General features: G+C 38.9%; 1 protein-coding gene across 1 annotated transcript in view; it reads left to right on the top strand.

Moving 5' to 3' along the window:
- Positions 1–17,241: 17,241 nt before the first annotated feature.
- unm_sa1261 (un-named sa1261) overlaps positions 17,242–22,220 on the top strand; it is a 21,523-nt gene continuing 16,544 nt past the window's right edge. The window contains exon 1 of the mRNA XM_029438574.1: positions 17,242–17,483. Coding sequence (XP_029294434.1) covers positions 17,465–17,483 — 19 coding nt within the window. The 5' untranslated portion in view covers positions 17,242–17,464. The remainder of the gene's footprint in view (positions 17,484–22,220) is intronic.

Consider the following 22,220-nt stretch of genomic DNA (forward strand, 5'->3'; position numbering starts at 1 on the left):
ATCTGCACAGCATATGAAAACTTCACAGACTCAGGGATTTATATGAAAGTTGTCTTTCATGGTGATTCAATGCAGATCGTTTTGTTTTGTTTTGTAGCTCATCAACAACAACAGTGAAAGTTCTGCAGCGAAAACAAATCAGCATCATACCTCTTCTGTCCACCAGGTGTCAGTGTTCACAGGTGGATTTCTACAGCCTCACGTTAGAGTAAAAGAAGGCGTTTCAGAGTCAATGCACCCAGTGGCCTCTCAGAAACATTAACATCAAGCATGTTCGGAGGAAGCAATTTCAATACCATCTTACTCCAAAGAAAGTTTTTATATTTTTACTCCTCAGAATCTCACACCTAGAGGTCTGAATCAAGAGTATGAGACCAAACATGTTCTCTAAAATAAAAATGGTGGTTGACATTCTTTATAAAAACAACTGGTGTGTCCATTTCTTTCTTTAATTGGATCCAGGTAACATTTATTTAAAATGGTGTTTAGACCCAATTTCTGTACATACAACATTTCTTCTTTTTCCTTTTGGCTTAAAACATTTCATCTATTAGATTTCTAGAGATGTTGGTGCTTTTAGAAAAGGCATTTTTCTTTTTGGAGTTTAGTTCAAGCTTTGAATGAAATAATCTTAAAGTGGCGGTATTGCACAACACATATTAACATGGTAACACTGTAATAATATGCATGTCCTTCTGCAGATTGTTAATATTATATTTACACATCAGTGTGTTGTGCGATGATTTCCATATTCTGGAATAATCACAGCTCATTATATTATGCAGCCTAATGACGCTGTTATCCATTAGCCTACTTTTTCTTTACATAACTCCCATGAACGCATTACATTTAACATATGCTGAAACTGTTTTTCTCTGGTATTAATTATAATAATGATAATTTCATGATGCAATGACACACTTTCCTCCTCTCTTTGATGGATTACGTAATTATAGACGTTGTTTGCATGTGGAATGGAAACCATAGTGTCCTGAAAAGTGGTAAAACACTTCAAAAATCTTAAGCATATCATTTACGGTATATCATTAGTGAAATGGCCTTTTAAGAAGGACACTGTTTGTATTCCCCTCCTCTTGTTTTCTGCTGCAACTTCAGTTAAGCGTTTTGCTTGTTTCTAAAAAAAAATGTTATTACATTTTTGTGAGCTCAAATGCGGAGGACTAAAGCTGCCAATATAACAAATAAATAATAAATAAATAGGGAAATTAATGAAAACAGAAATAAATAAATACAAAAATAAGAAATCTGTCAAATAAATAAATTGTATATTTGTTTCTATTGTTGCCTTCTTTAAAGAAAGAAATCAGCAAATCTATTTGATTATTGAGGCTTTTTATTTATTATTTTATTATTAATTTACTTATATTTTTCTTTCGTTCAGTCTTTTATTTCTTTTTCCTTATAATGGTAGTTTTAATCCTCCATAAACAAAAGATAAGAACAAATTATGATTTATTTTGTCTATAAAGCAACTAATATAAATGATCATGGTTCAACGTGATTTAAACTTAACAGCTGCGCATTTTAATTATCAGTTGCAGAAAGATGTAATTGATTGAACATATTTCCATTTCCAGTTCCAGGTGATGCATGCTGCATCACTGAATTCATTTGCTATCCAGAATAATCTATTTATTGTACGATGATGTAAATGAGCTCCTGTGTCGAGTCTCTGCTGTATTTCACGAGGCCGTTATGTTTCTGCATAAATCACTGCCTGCAGCTGTGGAGCAGCGAGACAAAAGGCAGAATTATTCCTGACAGTGAGACTAATGACAGTATTTTTCCTCTCTTATAAATCCAATATAATTAAATTCACTGTGATGGATTAGCTGTTAGTTTACTGAGGCTTGAGTTATAAATCTGTAAATGTGTACATAAATCTATAAATGCATACAAAAATCTGTAAATGCGTACATGAATCTATAAATGTGTACATAAATCTGTAAATACGTACATACATTTGTAAATGTGTACATAAATCTATAAATGCGTACCTACATTTATAAATACGTTCATAAATTTGTAAATACGTACATAAATCTGTAAATACGTACAGAAGTCTGTAAATACGTACATACATTTGTAAATGCGTACATTTAAATGAGTACATAAATCTATAAATACGTACATAAATCTATAAATACGTACATAAATTTGTAAATGCGTACATAAATTTGTAAATGAGTACATAAATCTATAAATACGTACATAAATCTGTAAATACGTACATAAATCTGTAAATACGTACATAAATGTGTAAATGTCTACATAAATCTATAAATACGTACATACATTTGTAAATGCGTACATAAATCTGTAAATGCGTACATAAATCTATAAATACGTACATAAATTTGTAAATGTCTACATAAATCTATAAATGCGTACATAAATCCATAAATGCGTACATAAATTTGTAAATGCGTACATAAATCTATAAATGCGTACATAAATTTGTAAATGCGTACATAAATCTATAAATGCGTACATAAATCTATAAATGCGTACATACATTTATAAATACGTTCATAAATTTGTAAATACGTGCATAAATCTGTAAATACGTACATACATTTGTAAATGCGTACATACATTTGTAAATGCGTACATACATTTGTAAATGCGTACATACATTTGTAAATGCGTACATAAATCCATAAATGCGTACATACATTTGTAAATGCGTATATAAATTTGTAAATGTGTACATAAATCTATAAATACGTACATAAATCTGTAAATACGTACATACATTTGTAAATGCGTATATAAATTTGTAAATGTGTACATAAATCTATAAATACGTACATAAATCTATAAATACGTACATAAATTTGTAAATGTGTACATAAATCTATAAATACGTACATAAATCTATAAATACGTACATACATTTGTAAATGCAGACAAAACCTTTGACTTATTAGTGATTCATAATTTATCAGGTTTTTTTTTTGTCTGTTCTTCACTCTTTCTTTAGTAACTCAAGTATTATGTGTGCTGTAGAAATGAAAATGTTAGTGATTTAATAAGTCAGAAGAACAACCTCAGCAGTGGATGTAACACACTGTAGCTGTACTTGTTTTGAGAGTTTTTAAGGTGAGCAATATGTTTTCATCTCTGCAGGGAGTTTCACCAGAACTCCGTGTCCTCCTATCACTAACAAAACTATTTAAAAATCCATGTCAGCTGACTCATGTCTCTGCTCCACACAGATAGATTAGAGCTGCGTTCTGATTCACCGTCTGCAGCACAAAGAAGCTCCTCTTGACTAATCACAGCGAGTTTGAATAAAGAAGTGTGACCATCATCTTCACCTGATCTCAACTTTGTGTTTGCGTGCGACACATTTACGTCATCGTTTGTCGGCTACCTGAAACTTTGAAGCGTCCTCGAGGATCCGAGGTTTCTTATATCAAGTAGAAGAAGTATAAATAGGATGCACCCACTTACATGAGTTTCTGTCATCCAAAAGATGTGTTATAAATATCTCCTGATTCTTCTATTTAATACAGTAATCACACACAGAAGTACATTTAATTCCATTGTTGTTATTCAGTAATTAATATCTATTTGGAAGATTATAACTGAGGGAGAGGAACAAAGCTTCATTTATTCAACTTTATTTATGGCAAAGGCTTTTTGACTTTCATCATAAATGAGAAGAAAATCGAGTTTGCGAGCAGGATCGTTGGTTTATCTTGTGCTTCCATTGGTTACAGAATAGAGAAAGAAATATGAATGGAACAACTCTATGCAAATATATGGAAACATTTAAAAGGTTAATACTTTTGTTGTAGTTCCTGTCAGTGAAATACCTAAAACGATCTTCCTGAGAAGCAACTTCTGTGCAAGAATGTGTACCTCGTTAGCATGTTAACATTTGCTAATTAACATGAAATGAGTCTCATAAAGGTCTCCCCTCGCTGCCCACACCTGTACAAACATCATCCGAAAAGTTTGCTTCCTGTTTTTCGTGCAGGAAACCTGGAGACGGTGAATCTGTAGTGTGTAATAGTATATCTGGTTTATATGTGTACGTATGATTCTTTTAGGGAGCAGGTCATGCAGTTGCTAATGCATGTTAATGCATGTTTACTTGAATAAAAGCCTCAACCATCCAGCAGAACCGTGTTACTTGGGTAAAGGTTCAGGTTTTAAATACATTTTAACTTTGTGTTGCTGTTTGGGGACTAACAGTGGTGTGTGTTTTACATTCATAATGTGAGCTTTATGTGACAGCTAACTGGCAGTAGGGAAACATTTATTCCTGAGTCTTTCTCTCTCTGTGTCTCAGTGTTGACGTATGTGCATCTGTAGTCTACTGATAATCAGAGTTAATATTCAGAGCACTGAGCTGTCGGATCAGGAGGAGCTGACGTCGCTGCTCTGCACACATCACCAAACCTCACACAGATTCATTGCGTTTTAAGAGGAAAGTCTCACGAGCCCGCTCATGTACACGCATTCATTAGGTTCACACTCTGCAACACAATGTGAATGTTACTCATCATATCAGCCCTGTGCATCAGTCTCACACATAAACTACTTCTGCTGACAGATTCATGTTCTAGATTCTAGTGTATGTGTCGTTTTTACTGCACATGTTCATATTGCGTTGTCAAATCTTCCAAAACAGAAAGATCATGAGCTCAATTATTGTGCAAAGAAAAGCTGACAAAGTCCTCAACACAGCGTAAGAAGACCAAGTGTGTGACGGGAAACTACGTCTCTGTCTCCAGCTTTTCATGGAGAGGTGAAGCTAACTGGCTAACTAGCTAACTAGCTAACTGGCTAACTGGCTAACTAGCTAACTGGCTAACTAGCTAACTGGCTAACTAGCTAACTTGCGCTCAAACGTCCATAAAGTTTTGTACTTGAGTGCATTTATTCATGAGGCAAAGTATAAATGTTGCAGAAATTCTGACCCACAAGAAGCATCAGTTAAAATCTTCAGGAATTTAAATGTGACAGAAAGAAACTGTATTTGCATTTAATATCCCCGTCGGTCAGTATAAAGACGCAAATAATTTAACTTATATTATAATATTTATCGATATTCGTATTTTCTTGAGGTGCATGGAGGGGTGAGTCTACGGTCATGCTAGCAGCTATGTGAGGCTGTACTTTGGCACAGTGGTCACTGAGCTACATGCTAACATGCTCATAATGAGAGTAACATTAGTGAAGGGATCATCAAAGTTATTACAATTCATCCTGAAGGGAACATGAATCAAACCAAACCTCATGGTCGTCCGATAGTTGTTGAGATATTTCATTTTTCAAACCACAAATGTGAACCTCATGTCGGTCCTCGAGGAAGAGTCAGAGGATCAGCAAACTCAGTAGTATTCATCGTCTGCGCAGCATCAATGTCTTTGCAAAATGTCAAGGCTATCAATCTCATAGTTGTGGAAATGTTTCAGTCTGGACCAAAGTGGTGCAGCGACCGAGAGCACGGCTACAAACCACCAGAGCGGTGCCGCTGATTAAAGAAACCTCTCACAGGTTCATACTCTCCTGGATACAAATCATTTGATGCAGATTCACTTTGATCACTTTGATCACTTCCCTCTCCGGCTACAAGCTGATGCTGCTTTAATTTACAGCCAGAAGAAGAAGAACCAGCTCATTTGAACTGCAGCCAATCGACAGATTTAAATGATAGACAGACAGACAGACAGACAGACAGATAGACAGATAGACAGATAGATAGATAGATAGATAGATAGATAGATAGATAGATAGATAGATAGATAGATAGATACTTTATTAATCCAAGAACTGGGAGTCTCAGGCTCTGCTCTCTCCCTGCTTGAATCCTACCTAAAGGATCGCACCTACAGGGTAACTTGGAGAGGGTCTCTGTCGGACCCCTGTCAACTCACCACCGGTGAACCTCAGGGCATGGTCGAACCATACACCCCAGCGCGTTCACTTCGCTCTGCGTCGACCAATCGGCTCGCCACTCCCTCACTACGAGTGGGATCCAGATTTCCCTCAAACAAAACCCGACTGTTTGCTATCCTACTTTGTACTTTGTATGTTGCACTTGTATTGGTTTGGCTTATTTATAGTTGAATTTGTATTCTATTGTTTCTGTTGTTGCACTTCAAACTGACTATTTGAAGACAGTGTTCACTTATACGATTGTACCTATTTGAAGCTATTGTACTTCTTGCTGTTCAGAGTTGTATCTCCAGGTTTGTTTGCACCTTTTGTACGTCGCTTTGGACAAAAGCGTCAGCTAAATGAACTGTAATGTAATTAATCCCGATACTTTATTAATCTCTTCCTGAAAGTACAACACAAGAACAAGCTGTAATATTTATGCTATTGTACTTTGAGAGTTTAATTATAAACCACTCGCTTCAATGAGGACGATGTCTTTGGTCAAAGACAAACCGAGGAGAGCCCGGGAGGATGAAACATAAATCTTCTCTCTTCAGCGCCGTTGTCAAGGAAGTGCTCGGGAGGAGAAGAAAAAAGTGAAGCAAGCCAGCGTGAGCAATGTCAGGGTGCAACTTATTCTGCCTGTGTGCACGTGTCCACGCCGTGTTGTATCTGCTACACGTGGAGCGCTCATTTGTTGGAGTGCTGTGGTCTGCTGGGGGGGGGGTGTGGATGCTTTGTCACAGAAGCACACGGCAGATGTTCCCTGTGGCAGATCCAGAACACCCTTCACCTGCTTTTATTTCTGTCCTCTGTGCATGTGCAGCACAACAGCAGGAGGGACGAGTGCAGGAGGATTTGCAGAGTGGATGATTTGACCCTGGAGGCTGAGAGACTGAGGAAAGACCAGTTTGGAGAGTTCTCATCAGCTTTGTTGTTTAATCCCTCCGGATTTACTGGCATTACGAATTTACTGCAGGAGAATTAATGGTTGTTTTAGAGAATACAGAGAGCTGCAAGGACAACAGGGAAGTTAGCATTCCCCCGGTGTCACTGACAAACAGCCAACGGGATTAATTTGGGATTATTGCAGGAAATAAACGAAGGCAAACGAAGGTTTGTGATACTTTAGTGACTTCAACCTCAACACCACTAAACTTAGAACTTGTCATTTGATTTTGCACACTTACGTCTTCTACAAAAGTCTTTCCTCCCAACATGTTAAATATATAAATCTACATGTGGAAAGGTTTGAGTAGGAATGTCTTCTGAACACAACAAGGCTGTAAAGGTGTTTGCGTGTTCGGATCTCTGCAGTCTCATAATAATAATAATAATAATACATTTTATTTGTAAAGCGCATTTCAAAGCTAAAAGCAATCTCAAGGTGCTAAAATGCAGGACAACAACAACAACAGACATAAGATTTTATGGAAAGGCCTTTTTTGAAGTATCCTGTTAGCATCCGGCTTTTTAAGGAGTGAGGTATTTAAGGAGTGAGGTTTTTAAGGAGTGAGGTATTAAGTAGTGAGGTATTTAAGGAGTACGGTATTTAAATAGTGGGGTATTTAAGGAGTGAGGTTTTTAAGGAGTGAGGTATTTAAGTAGTGAGGTATTTACGGAGTAAGGTATTTAAATAGTGGGGTATTTAAGGAGTGAGGTTTTAAGGAGTGAGGGTATTTAAATAGTGAGGTATTTAAGGAGTGAGGTATTTAAGGAGTGAGGTTTTTAAGGAGTAAGGTATTTAAATAGTGAGGTATTTAAGGAGTGAGGTTTTTAAGGAGTGAGGTATTTAAATAGTGAGGTATTTAAGGAGTAAGGTATTTAAGGAGTGAGGTTTTTAAGGAGTGAGGTTTTTAAGGAGTGAGGTATTTAAATAATGAGGTATTTCCGGAGTGCGGTTTTTCCGGAGTGGTATTTAAGTAGTGAGGTATTTCAGTAGTGCGGTCTTTCCCTCCTGAGGTATTTAAGGCGTGCGGTTTTTTCCGGCGTGAGGTATTTCCCCGTGCGGTATTTCCGGAGTAAGGTCTTTCCGGCGTGCGGTTTTTCCGGCGTGAGGTTTTTGGCGTGAGGTCTTTCCCTCCTGCGGTATTTCCGGAGTGCGGTTTTTCCGGAGTCGGTATTTCCGTCGTGAGGTCTTTCCGGCGTGAGGTTTTTTCCGGCGTGAGGTCTTTAAATCCTGCGGTATTTCCGGAGTGAGGTTTTTCCTAGCGTCCGGTATTTCCGTCGTGCGGTCTTTGGCGTGAGGTTTTTAGGCGTGGCGGTTTTTTCCGGAGTGAGGTATTTAAGTAGTGAGGTATTTAAGGAGTGAGGTTTTTAAGGAGTGAGGTTTTTAAGGAGTGAGGTATTTAAGTAGTGAGGTATTTAAGGAGTGAGGTATTTAAATAATGAGGTATTTAAGGAGTGAGGTTTTTAAGGAGTGAGGTATTTAAGTAGTGAGGTATTTAAGGAGTGAGGTATTTAAGTAGTGAGGTATTTAAGGAGTGAGGTATTTATTTAAGTAGTGGGGTATTTAAGGAGGGAGGTATTTAAGTAGTGGGGTATTTAAGGAGTGAGGTTTTTAAGGAGTGAGGTATTTAAGGAGTGAGGTATTTAAGTAGTGAGGTATTTAAGGAGTGAGGTTTTTAAGGAGTGAGGTATTTAAGGAGTGAGTTATTTAAGGAGGGAGGTTTTTAAGGAGTGAGGTATTTAAATAATGAGGTATTTAAGGAGTGACGTTTTTAAGGAGTGACGTTTTTAAGTAGTGAGGTATTTAAATAATGAGGTATTTAAGGAGTGACGTTTTTAAGGAGTGAGGTATTTAAGGAGTGAGGTATTTAAGTAGTGAGATATTTAAGGAGTGAGGTATTTACTGAAGTGTTTAACGTCTGTGAAAAATGTCATCAGATCATCATTTTATAAAAAAGACGTACGTGTGAAATTGTTATACCGTAATTTCCGGACTATAAGCCGCGACTTTTTCCCCATTTTGCGACCCTGCGGCTTATATAACAGTGCGGCTTATCTATGGATTTTTACAGCTAACGGCCACTAGGGGAATTCCTAAATCTATGGATTTTACAGGTTACAGTCCACCGGATGCAGGGAAAGAGCGCGCAAAAGTAGCGAGTGGTACGAGAGACAGACGGACATTACGAGAGCGAGGCAGTGTGTGAGACACCCTCATTATGGAAATATATATATTTATTTCGAGGAGTCTTATTTTGTTAAATATGCTTTTATGTTGATACTCCTGAAACCGGATACTCCTGAAACCGGCACTTTCTGGGGGTTCGCGCCACTTTTTCGGGAGACGGAAAGAAGGATACGCTGAAGAGAGGTGTGGATGTCCAAAAACCCCGACTGTGGAGTTACCGTATGATGATGACTTTCTTGTGTTTCTTCTGATTCAACGGTAATTTATGGACAAATTAAGGAAAACACCAACGGTCAGAGACAATAAATGCTGATTGAACAGGCAGAAGTTCTCCATCGTTATTTCCTGGTTCTACACAACACAACGCAGAGTTGATCGTGGTGTCAGCTACAGACCGGCTACATACACATCAGTCAATTTAGCGTCTGCGGCTTATAGTCAGGTGCGGTTTATAGTCCGAAAATTACGGTAATTATTATAGTTATTATTATGAATTCTTGAGTTATGGTCATGAATGTGTTTTGTGAGGTCAGTGACCTTTGACCTTTGACCACCAAAATCTAGTCAGATCATTTTGAGTTCAAGTTGACGTTTGTGCCAAATTTGAATAAATTGGCTCCAGAATCAGAATGACGGAAGTAAAACATAAACTTTGGGGTAAATCATTTCCTCTGTTGCTGGTTTTCTGCAAAGCACAGAGAGCTTTCCCTCGCCGCGGCGACGCGCTTCATCCGCATTGTGTGAACCCGTTTGGCGAATGTTACAAGGTTAATTTATATGTAAAAGGTTTAACTTTCAAACAGAAGTTTAATGAATCACTGCTGCGGCTCGAGACTGCTGGTTGTTCCTGTCGATGTGCAAACGCAACATTTAACATAATTACATAACGCCCGCAATCTTTCCCCTGATCCTTCGCTCTGCCTCGGCCGCTCTGAGATTGTCATCAGGCCGGGAAATTGAGTGTGGTTATCTGAAGAGAAGCTCTAACAGACGTTACAGGAACCGGCTCCCCTGCGTCTGTCTCCTGGCGAGATTAAAAACTGGATTCTGCGCCATAACCTTGATTGAAGGAGTCGCAGCTGTTCAGTGTTTGTGTTTATCTGGTAGTAAACAAAGTGCCAGTGAGAACAAACGTGAGCCACAAATCCAAATGTGTGTGTGTGTGTGTGTGTGTGTGTGTGTGTGTGTGTGTGTGTTTGTGATCTCATTATTTGATGAAACAATGCAGTCGTGATAACGAGCCAACAGTCGACTAATTATCTGCTCTCCGGCCTCCGACAGGAAAACTCATTTCTTTCGTCTGCAGTTTGTTTCGCTGTCGAACATCGACTTGTTTCAAAAAGAGAAGGACCGACTCAAAAGTAGCAAAACCACTACTGGAAATTAAAAGATGAATGAGGTTAAATATAGTTCGTTTTGTGGGTAAAAGCAGGTTGAAAAGATGCGTATTAAGCTTTAAAAATGAATTCATCTGCTAAATTTAAACCATAAAGTCCAGAAGAGTTTTGTCACAAATAAGTTTCAAGTGTTTGAACTTTGAGTTTCGAGTCCTCAGCAACTCATAATGCATCAACAAGGCAACAGTGCAAAAGAAACACATGATAAAGGATATTTAAATTAAAAAGAGTCAAACTAAAACAAGTAGATTAAGACATTCTGCAGTTGTTTGTGTAGTTTTGTTACAGCTCCATCAAAAGTGACAAAATACAACTTCCAACAATGGAAAACCTGTTAATAACCTGTTTATTTGATTGTTTAATCACAAAAAACAAGAACATGATGTTTATCGGGACAAGAAAACAAACAGGATATACAATGTTAAATAGAGAAAGTGAATAAACGGCGTTCCCAAAATGTCCGAACTATTCCTTAATGTTAAACGCTTGTATGACCCATGTCCCTCTCTTTCTGTCCTCACACATACATTCTGGCATAGTTACAAAGTGAGGACCTGTCACGGGAAAAAAACACAAAAACCAGAGGCCCCTTCGGTTAAGGCAGCGAAGGCGAGGCAGGCGAGAGCGGGGAAGAGGAAGCGAAGGCGGAGCAGAAGCAGAAGAAGGAGGAGGAAGCGAGGAGACGAAGCGGCGGAGGAGGAGGAGAAAGGAGCGCAGAAGAGGAGGAGGAGGCGGCAGGAGGCGAGAGGCGAGAAGGGAAGGCGCGGAGGAGGGGGGAAGCGGACGGAGCTCGGCGGAGGCAGGAGGCGGAGGAGGGCGAAGCGGAGGAGCAGGAGAGGAGGAGGAGGAGGAGGAGGAGGGGAAGGAGGAGGAGAGGGAGGAGAAGAAGGAGAAGGGGCTTCTTCGGGGCAGTAGGAGGCGAGACTTCTTCTTCGAAGGAGGGGAGGAGAGAGGGAAGGAGAGGAGGAGAAGGAGGAGGAGAAGGAGGAGGTTCGGAGAATTCGGAGCAGACTTCTTCGGCGGAGGAGAATGAGTCTCCTCGCTCTTAGGAGACTTTTGATCGGAGGTCGCCTTCGAAGCTCCTGCCTTCTTGTCTATGAAGGCTCCTTCTTCGTGGCCCTTCGCTTTCTTCTCCTTACTTATCCTTCTCCTTCTATTCTCCTCCTTCTTCTTCTTCTTCTCTTCTTCTTCTTCTTCTTCTTCTTCTCCTTCTTCTTCTTCTTCTTCTTCTCCTTCTTCTTCTTCTTCTTCTGCTTCTTCTTCTTCTCCCTTCTGGGAATTGCCAGAGGGACGCCACTTTGTCTGCTCCGAACATTCATAATGTGAGCTTTTAACTCAGACAGAAACTGAGATTTCCAGGCTGAAACTAATTAATCAACTCTGGATAAATTCAGCTGTGATTGAAAGAAAATAAATCGATGTCTTTCCCCTCCTCACTGCTGCATGTTTCCCCTCGTCTCCCCTGAGACTTAATTCGTCCTCCTGCAGAATAACAATCAGCTTCTGTGACGCAGGTGATGACTCTGGACGCCATGAATAAAAAATAACATCATGTTTCTGCAATTGTGAAGCACGGACGCTGGCTGAATAATCGAATCCCTGCAGATCGATGCTGCTCTTCATTCTGCTCACGTGCTGATCAATAACTATTGACCTTTGACCCATCACACTTCAGTTTTCATACTTCTTCAACATATCATGTAGTAAAAATGTAAATTAATTCAGTAAATCAAAACTTTTAACCAACTTCAGTCACTGATCATTACCCCAAAATATTCTGTCATTTTCACAATTTTAACCCCTTAAATGTGAGTTTGTTTCATAATGCTCTGCTTCTGTTTTACTCAAACATTTAATTATTTCCTGTTTACTAAATAATTTGGATTTTGTCACTGTATGGGATGTCAGTATGTCAATAATTTGTGCAATGCCAGATTTAAAAAACAAACTTCCACTTCTTACCTTAGACAACAAAAATGTCCACTTATTGAAACAAAATGCTTAAAAAATGTATGCCATATGCATTAACACGACTAAACTTATCCCTAGTGACGCAAAATAATGTATTATATTTGACCTCATCCACTTTAGAAACTGTAATTTATTTACTGTTAAATTCTCTTTTTTTATGTTTTATTTGAATCTATTTATTGCTCAATGTTCAATGTTCCTATTTCTTGCATCTGTCTTTTTCTCTGTTGCTTTTGTGTTAATAAAGTTTTGTGCAACACATTTAGCATTCCCTCTGATTCATGGAGGAAGGCCGAGCTTTGACAGCAGCACACAGTGAGGATGAATAATAACATATTTCTTACAGCAGCTGGCCTGAGTGGGTGCACCTTCTGCAAGCCTTGCAGCTGATGTGTAGATATTTAGTGGAGGCGACAGTAGTTAACCCAGTTCTCTGCAGTGTGGTAAGAGCATGGATGGATTACTGAAAGGGCCCACCAGGCACAGGCCCGGGGGGGCTTCACCGACAAAATGTCACTCAAAGAGACACGTACCAACCAGGAAGTGACTCAAACTGACCACAAAGAAACACTAAGAGACCATAAAGACATAAACTGACCACAAAGAGACACAAAATGACAACAAAGAGACAAAAAACAACTACAAAGACACACAACTACAAAGAGACACAAAACAACTACAAAGACACACAAAACAACTACAAAGACACACAACTACAAAGAGACACAAAACAACAACAAAGAGACACAAAATGACAACAAAGAGACACAAAATGACAACAAAGAGACACAAAATGACTACAAAAAGGCACAAAATGACTACAAAGAGACACAAAACAACTACAAAGAGACACAAAACAACTACAAAGACACACAACTACAAAGAGACACAAAACGACAACAAAATGATACAAAATGACAACAAAGAGACACAAAATTACAACAAAGAGACACAAAATGACTACAAAGAGGCACAAAATGACTACAAAGAGACACAAAATAACTACAAAGACACACAACTACAAAGAGACACAAAACAACTACAAAGAGACACATAAGGACTACAAAGAGACACAAAACGACTACAAAGAGACACAGAACAACAACATAGAGACACAAAATGACAACAAAGAGACACAAAATGACAACAAAGAGACACAAAACAACTACACAGAGACACAAAACAACAACAAAGAGACACAAAATAACTACAAAGACACACAACTACAATGAGACACAAAACAACTACAAAGACATACAACTTCTAAGAGACACAAAACAACTATAAAGACACAAAACGATCACAAAGAGACACAAAACAACTACAAAGACACAAAATGACTACAAAGAGACACACAAGCACTACAAAGAGGCACAAAACAACTACAAATAGACACAAAACGACTACAAAGAGACACAGAACAACTACAAAGAGACACAAAACAACTACAAAGACACACAACTACAAAGAGACACAAAATAACTACAAAGACACACAACTACAATGAGACACAAAACAACTACAAAGACATACAACTTCTAAGAGACACAAAACAACTATAAAGACACAAAACGATCACAAAGAGACACAAAACAACTACAAAGACACAAAATGACTACAAAGAGACACACAAGCACTACAAAGAGGCACAAAACAACTACAAATAGACACAAAACGACTACAAAGAGACACAGAACAACTACAAAGAGACACAAAACAACTACAAAGACACACAACTACAAAGAGACACAAAATAACTACAAAGACACACAACTACAATGAGACACAAAACAACTACAAAGACATACAACTTCTAAGAGACACAAAACAACTATAAAGACACAAAACGACCACAAAGAGACACAAAACAACTACAAAGACACAACATGACTACAAAGAGACACACAAGGACTACAAAGAGGCACAAAACAACTACAAAGAGACACAAAACGACTACAAAGAGACACAGAACAACTACAAAGAGACACAAAACAACTACAAAGACACAAAATGACTAGAAAGAGACACACAAGGACTACAAAGAGGCACAAAACAACTACAAAGAGACACAAAATGACTACAAAGACACACAACTACAAAGAGACACAAAACAACTACAAAGAGACACATAAGGACTACAAAGAGACACATAAGGACTACAAAGAGACACAAAACGACTACAAAGAGACACAGAACAACAACAAAGAGACACAAAATGACAACAAAGAGACACAAAATGACAACAAAGAGACACAAAACAACTACACAGAGACACAAAACAACAACAAAGAGACACAAAATAACTACAAAGACACACAACTACAATGAGACACAAAACAACTACAAAGACATACAACTTCTAAGAGACACAAAACAACTATAAAGACACAAAACGATCACAAAGAGACACAAAACAACTACAAAGACACAAAATGACTACAAAGAGACACACAAGCACTACAAAGAGGCACAAAACAACTACAAATAGACACAAAACGACTACAAAGAGACACAGAACAACTACAAAGAGACACAAAACAACTACAAAGACACACAACTACAAAGAGACACAAAATAACTACAAAGACACACAACTACAATGAGACACAAAACAACTACAAAGACATACAACTTCTAAGAGACACAAAACAACTATAAAGACACAAAACGACCACAAAGAGACACAAAACAACTACAAAGACACAAAATGACTACAAAGAGACACACAAGGACTACAAAGAGGCACAAAACAACTACAAAGAGACACAAAACGACTACAAAGAGACACAGAACAACTACAAAGAGACACAAAACAACTACAAAGACACAAAATGACTAGAAAGAGACACACAAGGACTACAAAGAGGCACAAAACAACTACAAAGAGACACAAAATGACTACAAAGAGACACAGAACAACTACAAAGAGACACAAAAAATGTATCTCTGTAAAATGCTCCCGGTTTAATCATCAGTACAAAAGATGAACTGCTTTTTAACATCTTTGATTTTGATAATAAGTCGAAGCTGCAAGAGCTACAGATTTAACCACCACGACGTCATGTTTTGTCTGAAACTATGACAACATGCTTTGAATTCACTTCTTCAGAGCAATGGAGGCTCATGGGTATTGTAGTTAAGAGCCGTCTGCAAAACAATAAAGACAGACAAGACATGATTTCTCAGGAAGAAAGTAGAAACTGCCGGCCACAACGTAAACGTGATTATACAGGAGAGTCCTGTGTGTCTGTGACGTGGAATAAAGTGTCCTGTGCATTGTTGAGTTATTCTTACACACTAAGACTAACAATACGATCGGCATTACATTAAGTGATGTATTGTGATGTTGCTCTAATAAGACTAACTGACCAACCAAAGCTTTAAATGCACGACTGCCAATTTCAAATCTAAAAATATCTCAAATAGAAAGCAGAAAATATTGATTGGGTTTATTAGTGTTTTTATTTATCTGACAATATTAAAAAAAAAATGTTTATATTTATAGAGTGAACTTTGTTTAAACACGGCTAAAATCAGTACAGTTGAGAAACATCAAGAATACGTAGTGTCATAATCATGTTTTATGAAGATAAGTTTCTTTAAATCCGTATTTCGGACCTTTTTTCCCCTTGAAATCAAGAATTTATCTTCTGGTGATCCCTCGTCACAGGCTGAAGTTATAAAATGGACATATATAAATTGTCCTGTGACCCCTCAGATGTTTCACTACTTTGCATGAATAAAATACAATAAAAAAATCACAATAAAAAGTCATAATTTATCCTCCTTATCACAAACCTTCCTCCACATAAACTACAATATAATCCTCATGATCATTAGACATGAATCAATAACCAAATAAACCACATCCTGCAGTCGTCACCCTTTTAGAAAACGCTCCCCTAAATCTCTCTGAATGAGCTTTCTTCACTTTGTTTTCTCCGCAGCAGACGTTACAAAGAAATCACACTTTGTAACGTCTGATGTCTCTCAGACTTCTTCATTCCCTGCAGCTGCAAACACACGTTCATTATAAAACATTGATTTAAATGTGAGCTTCACATTTCATCCAGAACATGTTGTGCCTTGCTTTATTGCATCCTCATGCTGCATTCATGGACGTGGGAATTGTAGTGGGAAAAATGACCTCCTTGTTTGAAATTAGGCTTCAAGGCAAAATAAAAAAAATGATTTAAATACTTCTTAATGAATCTTCTAAACAGAAGTTTGAAGGAAATATCTGCAGAATGGTAACATTTGCTCAGCCAATTAGTAAACAAACATAGTGTGGCAAAGTCATGGCATCTCATATTTAATATAAAACCATCTTATCCTCCATGTTCTCACGGAAATAAATTAATAGGTGAATATTTTAAAGGTATAATAATCAAGTATAAGTACACATTTGAGGTACTTGTTTTTATCTTGAATTGCTTTATACCTCTACAAATATTTTGCACTCATGCACTTTTTTTTTATATATATATTTTCCTGATTATACTTACTTATTTTTATTTAAGTTAATTATTATTATTATTATTATTATTATTATTATTATTATTATTATTATTATTATTATTATTATTATTATTATTATTATTATTATTATTATTATTATTATTATTATTATCACAAGACCTCAGTTAGCCGGTCACAATTTAAATTCCTACATCGCCTGAATGCAGCATCGTCGCAGAGCAGCGCACCGCCGCTCTGCGCTCTGATTGGACGTTAGGAGCGGTGGGCGGGGCCTCCCTGTAGGGAGCGCAGAGACAATAGAGAAAGAGAGAGAGAGAGAGAGAGACAGAGAGAGAGAGAGAGAGAGAGAGAGAGAGAGAGGTTGCAGGTTGAACCAGCAGCGGGGAGACTTTGACAGACAGCAGCGTTGCAGATGAGGTTCCTGCTTAATTTAAAACACCGTGAAGAAGCAGAAGCAGCAGAAGAAGCAGACGAAGCAGAAGAAGCAGAAGAAGAAAAATTAAGGACCTATTTCTTCTGTAATTATTAAACACTCAGGTGTTGTCTGGATGGATTGACAGATTGCATGCAGCACATTTTGAAAGGTAAGATCTGATCATCATGTCCGGACCGCTTTAACACATTAACTGCTAATTAAATCCTCGTTTGTGTCTTTAAATGTGTTTTATTTTGTATTCACTCTCAGCTCAGATTGCTTTGTCTCCTCGCTTGTCTTTGTGCTGCTCTGTTGCAAAGCATTACCCTGCACTAACGTTGTGTTTACAAGCCGCCTTTGTTAATGATCCTCCTTTAAACTGCTGTTTTTTAATTATAAATCACGTTTTAAATGATTTATAATCCAAAAGTTAGACACCATGTGACCAAACACCGACTGAGCAGAACAATGGAGCTGCTGTCAAGCTTTTGTGTCCCAGCTACACATCTGTGCATCACTACATTTGTGATTTATTGATCTCACATTTCTACACATGAGTTCATCCCATGCAAACATGCTCGCGTGCACATACTGCACACATACCTGAGTGCACGTGTGCTACACGTCGTAATATAATGCATGCTTTGTGTCTGCACAGCTGCTTCACTTCATGTCTTTGTGCTGCAGGTTTTCATGACTCCCAGACTGTAAACACTGAGTCTCGTGAAGGCTGAGACGCTGTGGGAGCTTAGAAACCTTTGTTATTTACTTATTCTTTATATTAATAGAAACTCTTTATTTTGGGGGAAATGGCATCAAACATTAATTTGGTCTCAGATTGGGCTGCAGAGTCCATCTTCTGGGCTCTCGGAGCTGAAACGATTAGTCGATTAGTTGACTGTATTTTTTGTTTTTTACATTTCATTGATTATAATTAATTGCAAAAATAACCAGCAAATTAATTGATAATACAAATGTGTCACACCCTCATTTACCTGCAGGTTCTTGTAGGTTCTTGCAGGTTCGTGCAGGTTCTTGCAGGTTCTTGCAGGTTCGTGCAGGTTCTTGCAGGTTATTGTAGGTTCTTGCAGGTTATTGTAGGTTCTTGCAGGTTATTGTAGGTTCTTGCAGGTTATTGTAGGTTCTTGCAGGTTATTGTAGGTTCTTGCATGTTATTGTAGGTTCTTGCAGGTTATTGTAGGTTCTTGCAGGTTATTGTAGGTTCTTGCATGTTATTGTAGGTTCTTGCAGGTTATTGTAGGTTCTTGCATGTTATTGTAGGTTCTTGCAGGTTATTGTAGGTTCTTGCAGGTTATTGTAGGTTCTTGCATGTTATTGTAGGTTCTTGCAGGTTATTGTAGGTTCTTGCAGGTTATTGCATGTTATTGTAGGTTCTTGCAGGTTATTGTAGGTTCTTGCAGGTTATTGTAGGTTCTTGCATGTTATTGTAGGTTCTTGCAGGTTATTGTAGGTTCTTGCATGTTATTGTAGGTTCTTGCAGGTTCTTGCAGGTTCTTGCAGGTTATTGTAGGTTCTTGCAGGTTATTGTAGGTTCTTGCATGTTATTGTAGGTTCTTGCAGGTTATTGTAGGTTCTTGCATGTTATTGCATGTTATTGTAGGTTCTTGCATGTTATTGTAGGTTCTTGCATGTTATTGTAGGTTCTTGCATGTTATTGTAGGTTCTTGCAGGTTATTGTAGGTTCTTGCAGGTTATTGTAGGTTCTTGCAGGTTATTGTAGGTTCTTGCATGTTATTGTAGGTTCTTGCAGGTTATTGTAGGTTCTTGCAGGTTATTGTAGGTTCTTGCATGTTATTGTAGGTTCTTGCAGGTTATTGTAGGTTCTTGCATGTTATTGTAGGTTCTTGCAGGTTATTGTAGGTTCTTGCAGGTTATTGTAGGTTCTTGCATGTTATTGTAGGTTCTTGCAGGTTATTGTAGGTTCTTGCATGTTATTGTAGGTTCTTGCAGGTTCTTGCAGGTTCTTGCAGGTTATTGTAGGTTCTTGCAGGTTATTGTAGGTTCTTGCATGTTATTGTAGGTTCTTGCAGGTTATTGTAGGTTCTTGCATGTTATTGTAGGTTCGTGCAGGTTCTTGCAGGTTATTGTAGGTTCTTGCAGGTTATTGTAGGTTATTGTAGGTTCTTGCAGGTTCTTGTAGGTTCTTGCAGGTTATTGTAGGTTCTTGCATGTTATTGTAGGTTCTTGCAGGTTATTGTAGGTTCTTGCATGTTATTGTAGGTTCGTGCAGGTTCTTGCAGGTTATTGTAGGTTCTTGCAGGTTATTGTAGGTTATTGTAGGTTCTTGCATGTTATTGTAGGTTCGTGCAGGTTCTTGCAGGTTATTGTAGGTTCTTGCAGGTTATTGTAGGTTCATGCAGGTTCTTGTAGGTTCTTGCATGTTATTGTAGGTTCGTGCAGGTTCTTGCAGGTTCTTGCAGGTTTGTGCAGGTTCTTGTTGGTTCTTGTAGGTTATTGCAGGTTCTTGCAGGTTCTTGTAGGTTCTTGCAGGTTATTGTAGGTTCTTGCATGTTATTGTAGGTTCGTGCAGGTTCTTGTAGGTTCTTGCAGGTTCTTGGAGGTTATTGTAGGTTCTTACATGTTCTTGCAGGTTATTGTAGGTTCGTGCAGGTTGTTGTAGGTTCGTGCAGGTTCTTGCAGGTTCTTGTAGGTTTTTGCATGTTATTGTAGGTTTGTGCAGGTTATTGTAGGTTCTTGTAGGTTCTTGTAGGTTCTTGCAGGTTATTGTAGGTTATTGTAGGTTCTTGCAGGTTATTGTAGGTTCTTGCAGGTTATTGTAGGTTTTTGCATGTTATTGTAGGTTTGTGCAGGTTATTGCAGGTTCTTGCAGGTTCGTGCAGGTTCTTGCAGCACAATATCAAACATTTGAGCCATGAGTTGGCTGGAGACGCTTCATTAGCTCGCTAGCTAAAGCTAACAAACATGCAAGTCGTCGTTTCAGATTCTTGCAGACTATAAATGAGAAACTGCTTTTGTCTCTTTTGTTCTGAAACCCATTGAGATCTTTCAAGAGAAATGTATCACCGTTCTCTTCACTTCATCTACGTCACCATGGGCTCTGTTTTTCTCTTTTGTTTTTACATTTTATATCCTTTACACAATTAGAAAACAATTCAAAGACCCTTTGCAGCCCTATTGGCCTGCAGGGACATGCAGGTTCTTTAGGATTATATCATGTGTGTAGCTGTGAGTCAGCAGGAGAGTCAGCAGGCAAACGCACCACCATCATCTTCAAGGTCTTTTGACTTCCGATAGGGCCGACTCGAGTAATGTTAATGAAAGTGAAAAATAATGCGTGTATCCTCCTTGTGATTCGGATCCGCTTCAAAATGCTTGGGGCTCTTCCTCGGCCCATGCTTCAGCCTCTCACCAACTTTCATGATAATTGGAAGTTTTTCTGTAATCCTGCAGACAAACCGAACAGAACATCTCCTCCTCGGAGGTGAAGTAACAACAAATTCTTTGGTTTCAGCTTCTCAACTGAGACGATCAATGCTTTTTCATTCACAGAAAACTGAATATCTTCAGGTTTTTTAGACATTTGAAGACTGTGGTGACTCTTGTCCACAGTCAGGGATAAAGATGACAGAGAGAAGGTGTAGTGTCACACACACAGCTTTATTGGCACACAGGTAAGCTTTCTATTACAGGCACAGGTACAGGCACAGGCACAGCTCTCCTGTCCGTCGCTCTGCTGTCCGCTGCTCTCCAGGCTGCGCTGCGTCGTGGCTGAAGGAGCGGTCCCCATCTCCTCTGGAACCCAGTCTACTGCAAGACCAATGAGCCAGGCCATCACCATGAATTTATTATGTGACTGATTACCTGATTCCGTTCAGCTGTCTGGCCTCCAGCTGGGACACTCCTGTCTCTCCCCAGCAGCCGGCGCCCTAACCCCACCCCACTGCCACAAAGACGTTCCCGCAGGTTCTGGAAAGCACTGTTGGGTGTACGCTTAAATACCTTAGTTACAGATTATATTTGATGTCCCAGAGGGATCTTTGTTCCCACAGCCCGTACATGGAAACACACAGCACACAACAGATGTACATACAGTAGCTGAACATACAGATACAGACGACGCACAACATCTTCATGTAGACATTCAAGTATTCCAGCAGTGACCGAGGCAGAATGATCAAATGTTCATCCCACTTTCTCAAAGTGCGAGTTAATAATACATTAGACTTGTATAGCGCTTTTCTAGACACTTAATGTCTTTAAATGTTTTGTTTTGTCAGTAAAACTCCAAAGATATTCACTTTAATGTCATATTTAACCAAGAAAAGCAGGAAATCTCCATATTTGAGGCTGAAAACAAAATGTTCTGCCATTTTTGCATGAAAAACGACTTCAACGATGATCGATGTCGATCGACTCGTCGTTGCAGCTCTAGTCTGGTGTTTGCTGCACAGTGATGTGTACACACCGCAGACAAGGATCACACATTAACCGTGCACAGAAAGAAAGTCAGGGCAGAAGAAAGAGAGGCAGAGATTAAAGCAGACAATGGGGGGGGGCGATACCTACTGTAGCGTGGGGTTCACAGCAGCAGAACTGGGTTGGCATTAAAGGAGAGTGCCCAGATGATGCGCCGCTGAGCGTGCAGGCACAAAGCCCCAGTGTTCGCAGATGCTGGAGGCCGGGCCGGCTTTGATGTGCTCCATGAGCCGACCGACGAGCCCCACCAGAGAGCCGGGCGGCGGGCCGGCCGTCACACGGGGAGAGGGGGGTGTGAAGGCCAACGCTGAGGCTGTGATGGGCTTAGCTCTACAAACAGTTCTGCAGGACAGAGCTGCTCGTGGTGCAGAAATAATCTCCCTGCTTGTGTTATCTCAGCGGGCAGATTCAGAGAATAGTATTCCACATGTTGGTTCACTGGCACTGA

This window comes from Cottoperca gobio, chromosome 8 (assembly GCF_900634415.1).
Source record: "Cottoperca gobio chromosome 8, fCotGob3.1, whole genome shotgun sequence".
NCBI lineage: Eukaryota > Metazoa > Chordata > Actinopteri > Perciformes > Bovichtidae > Cottoperca > Cottoperca gobio.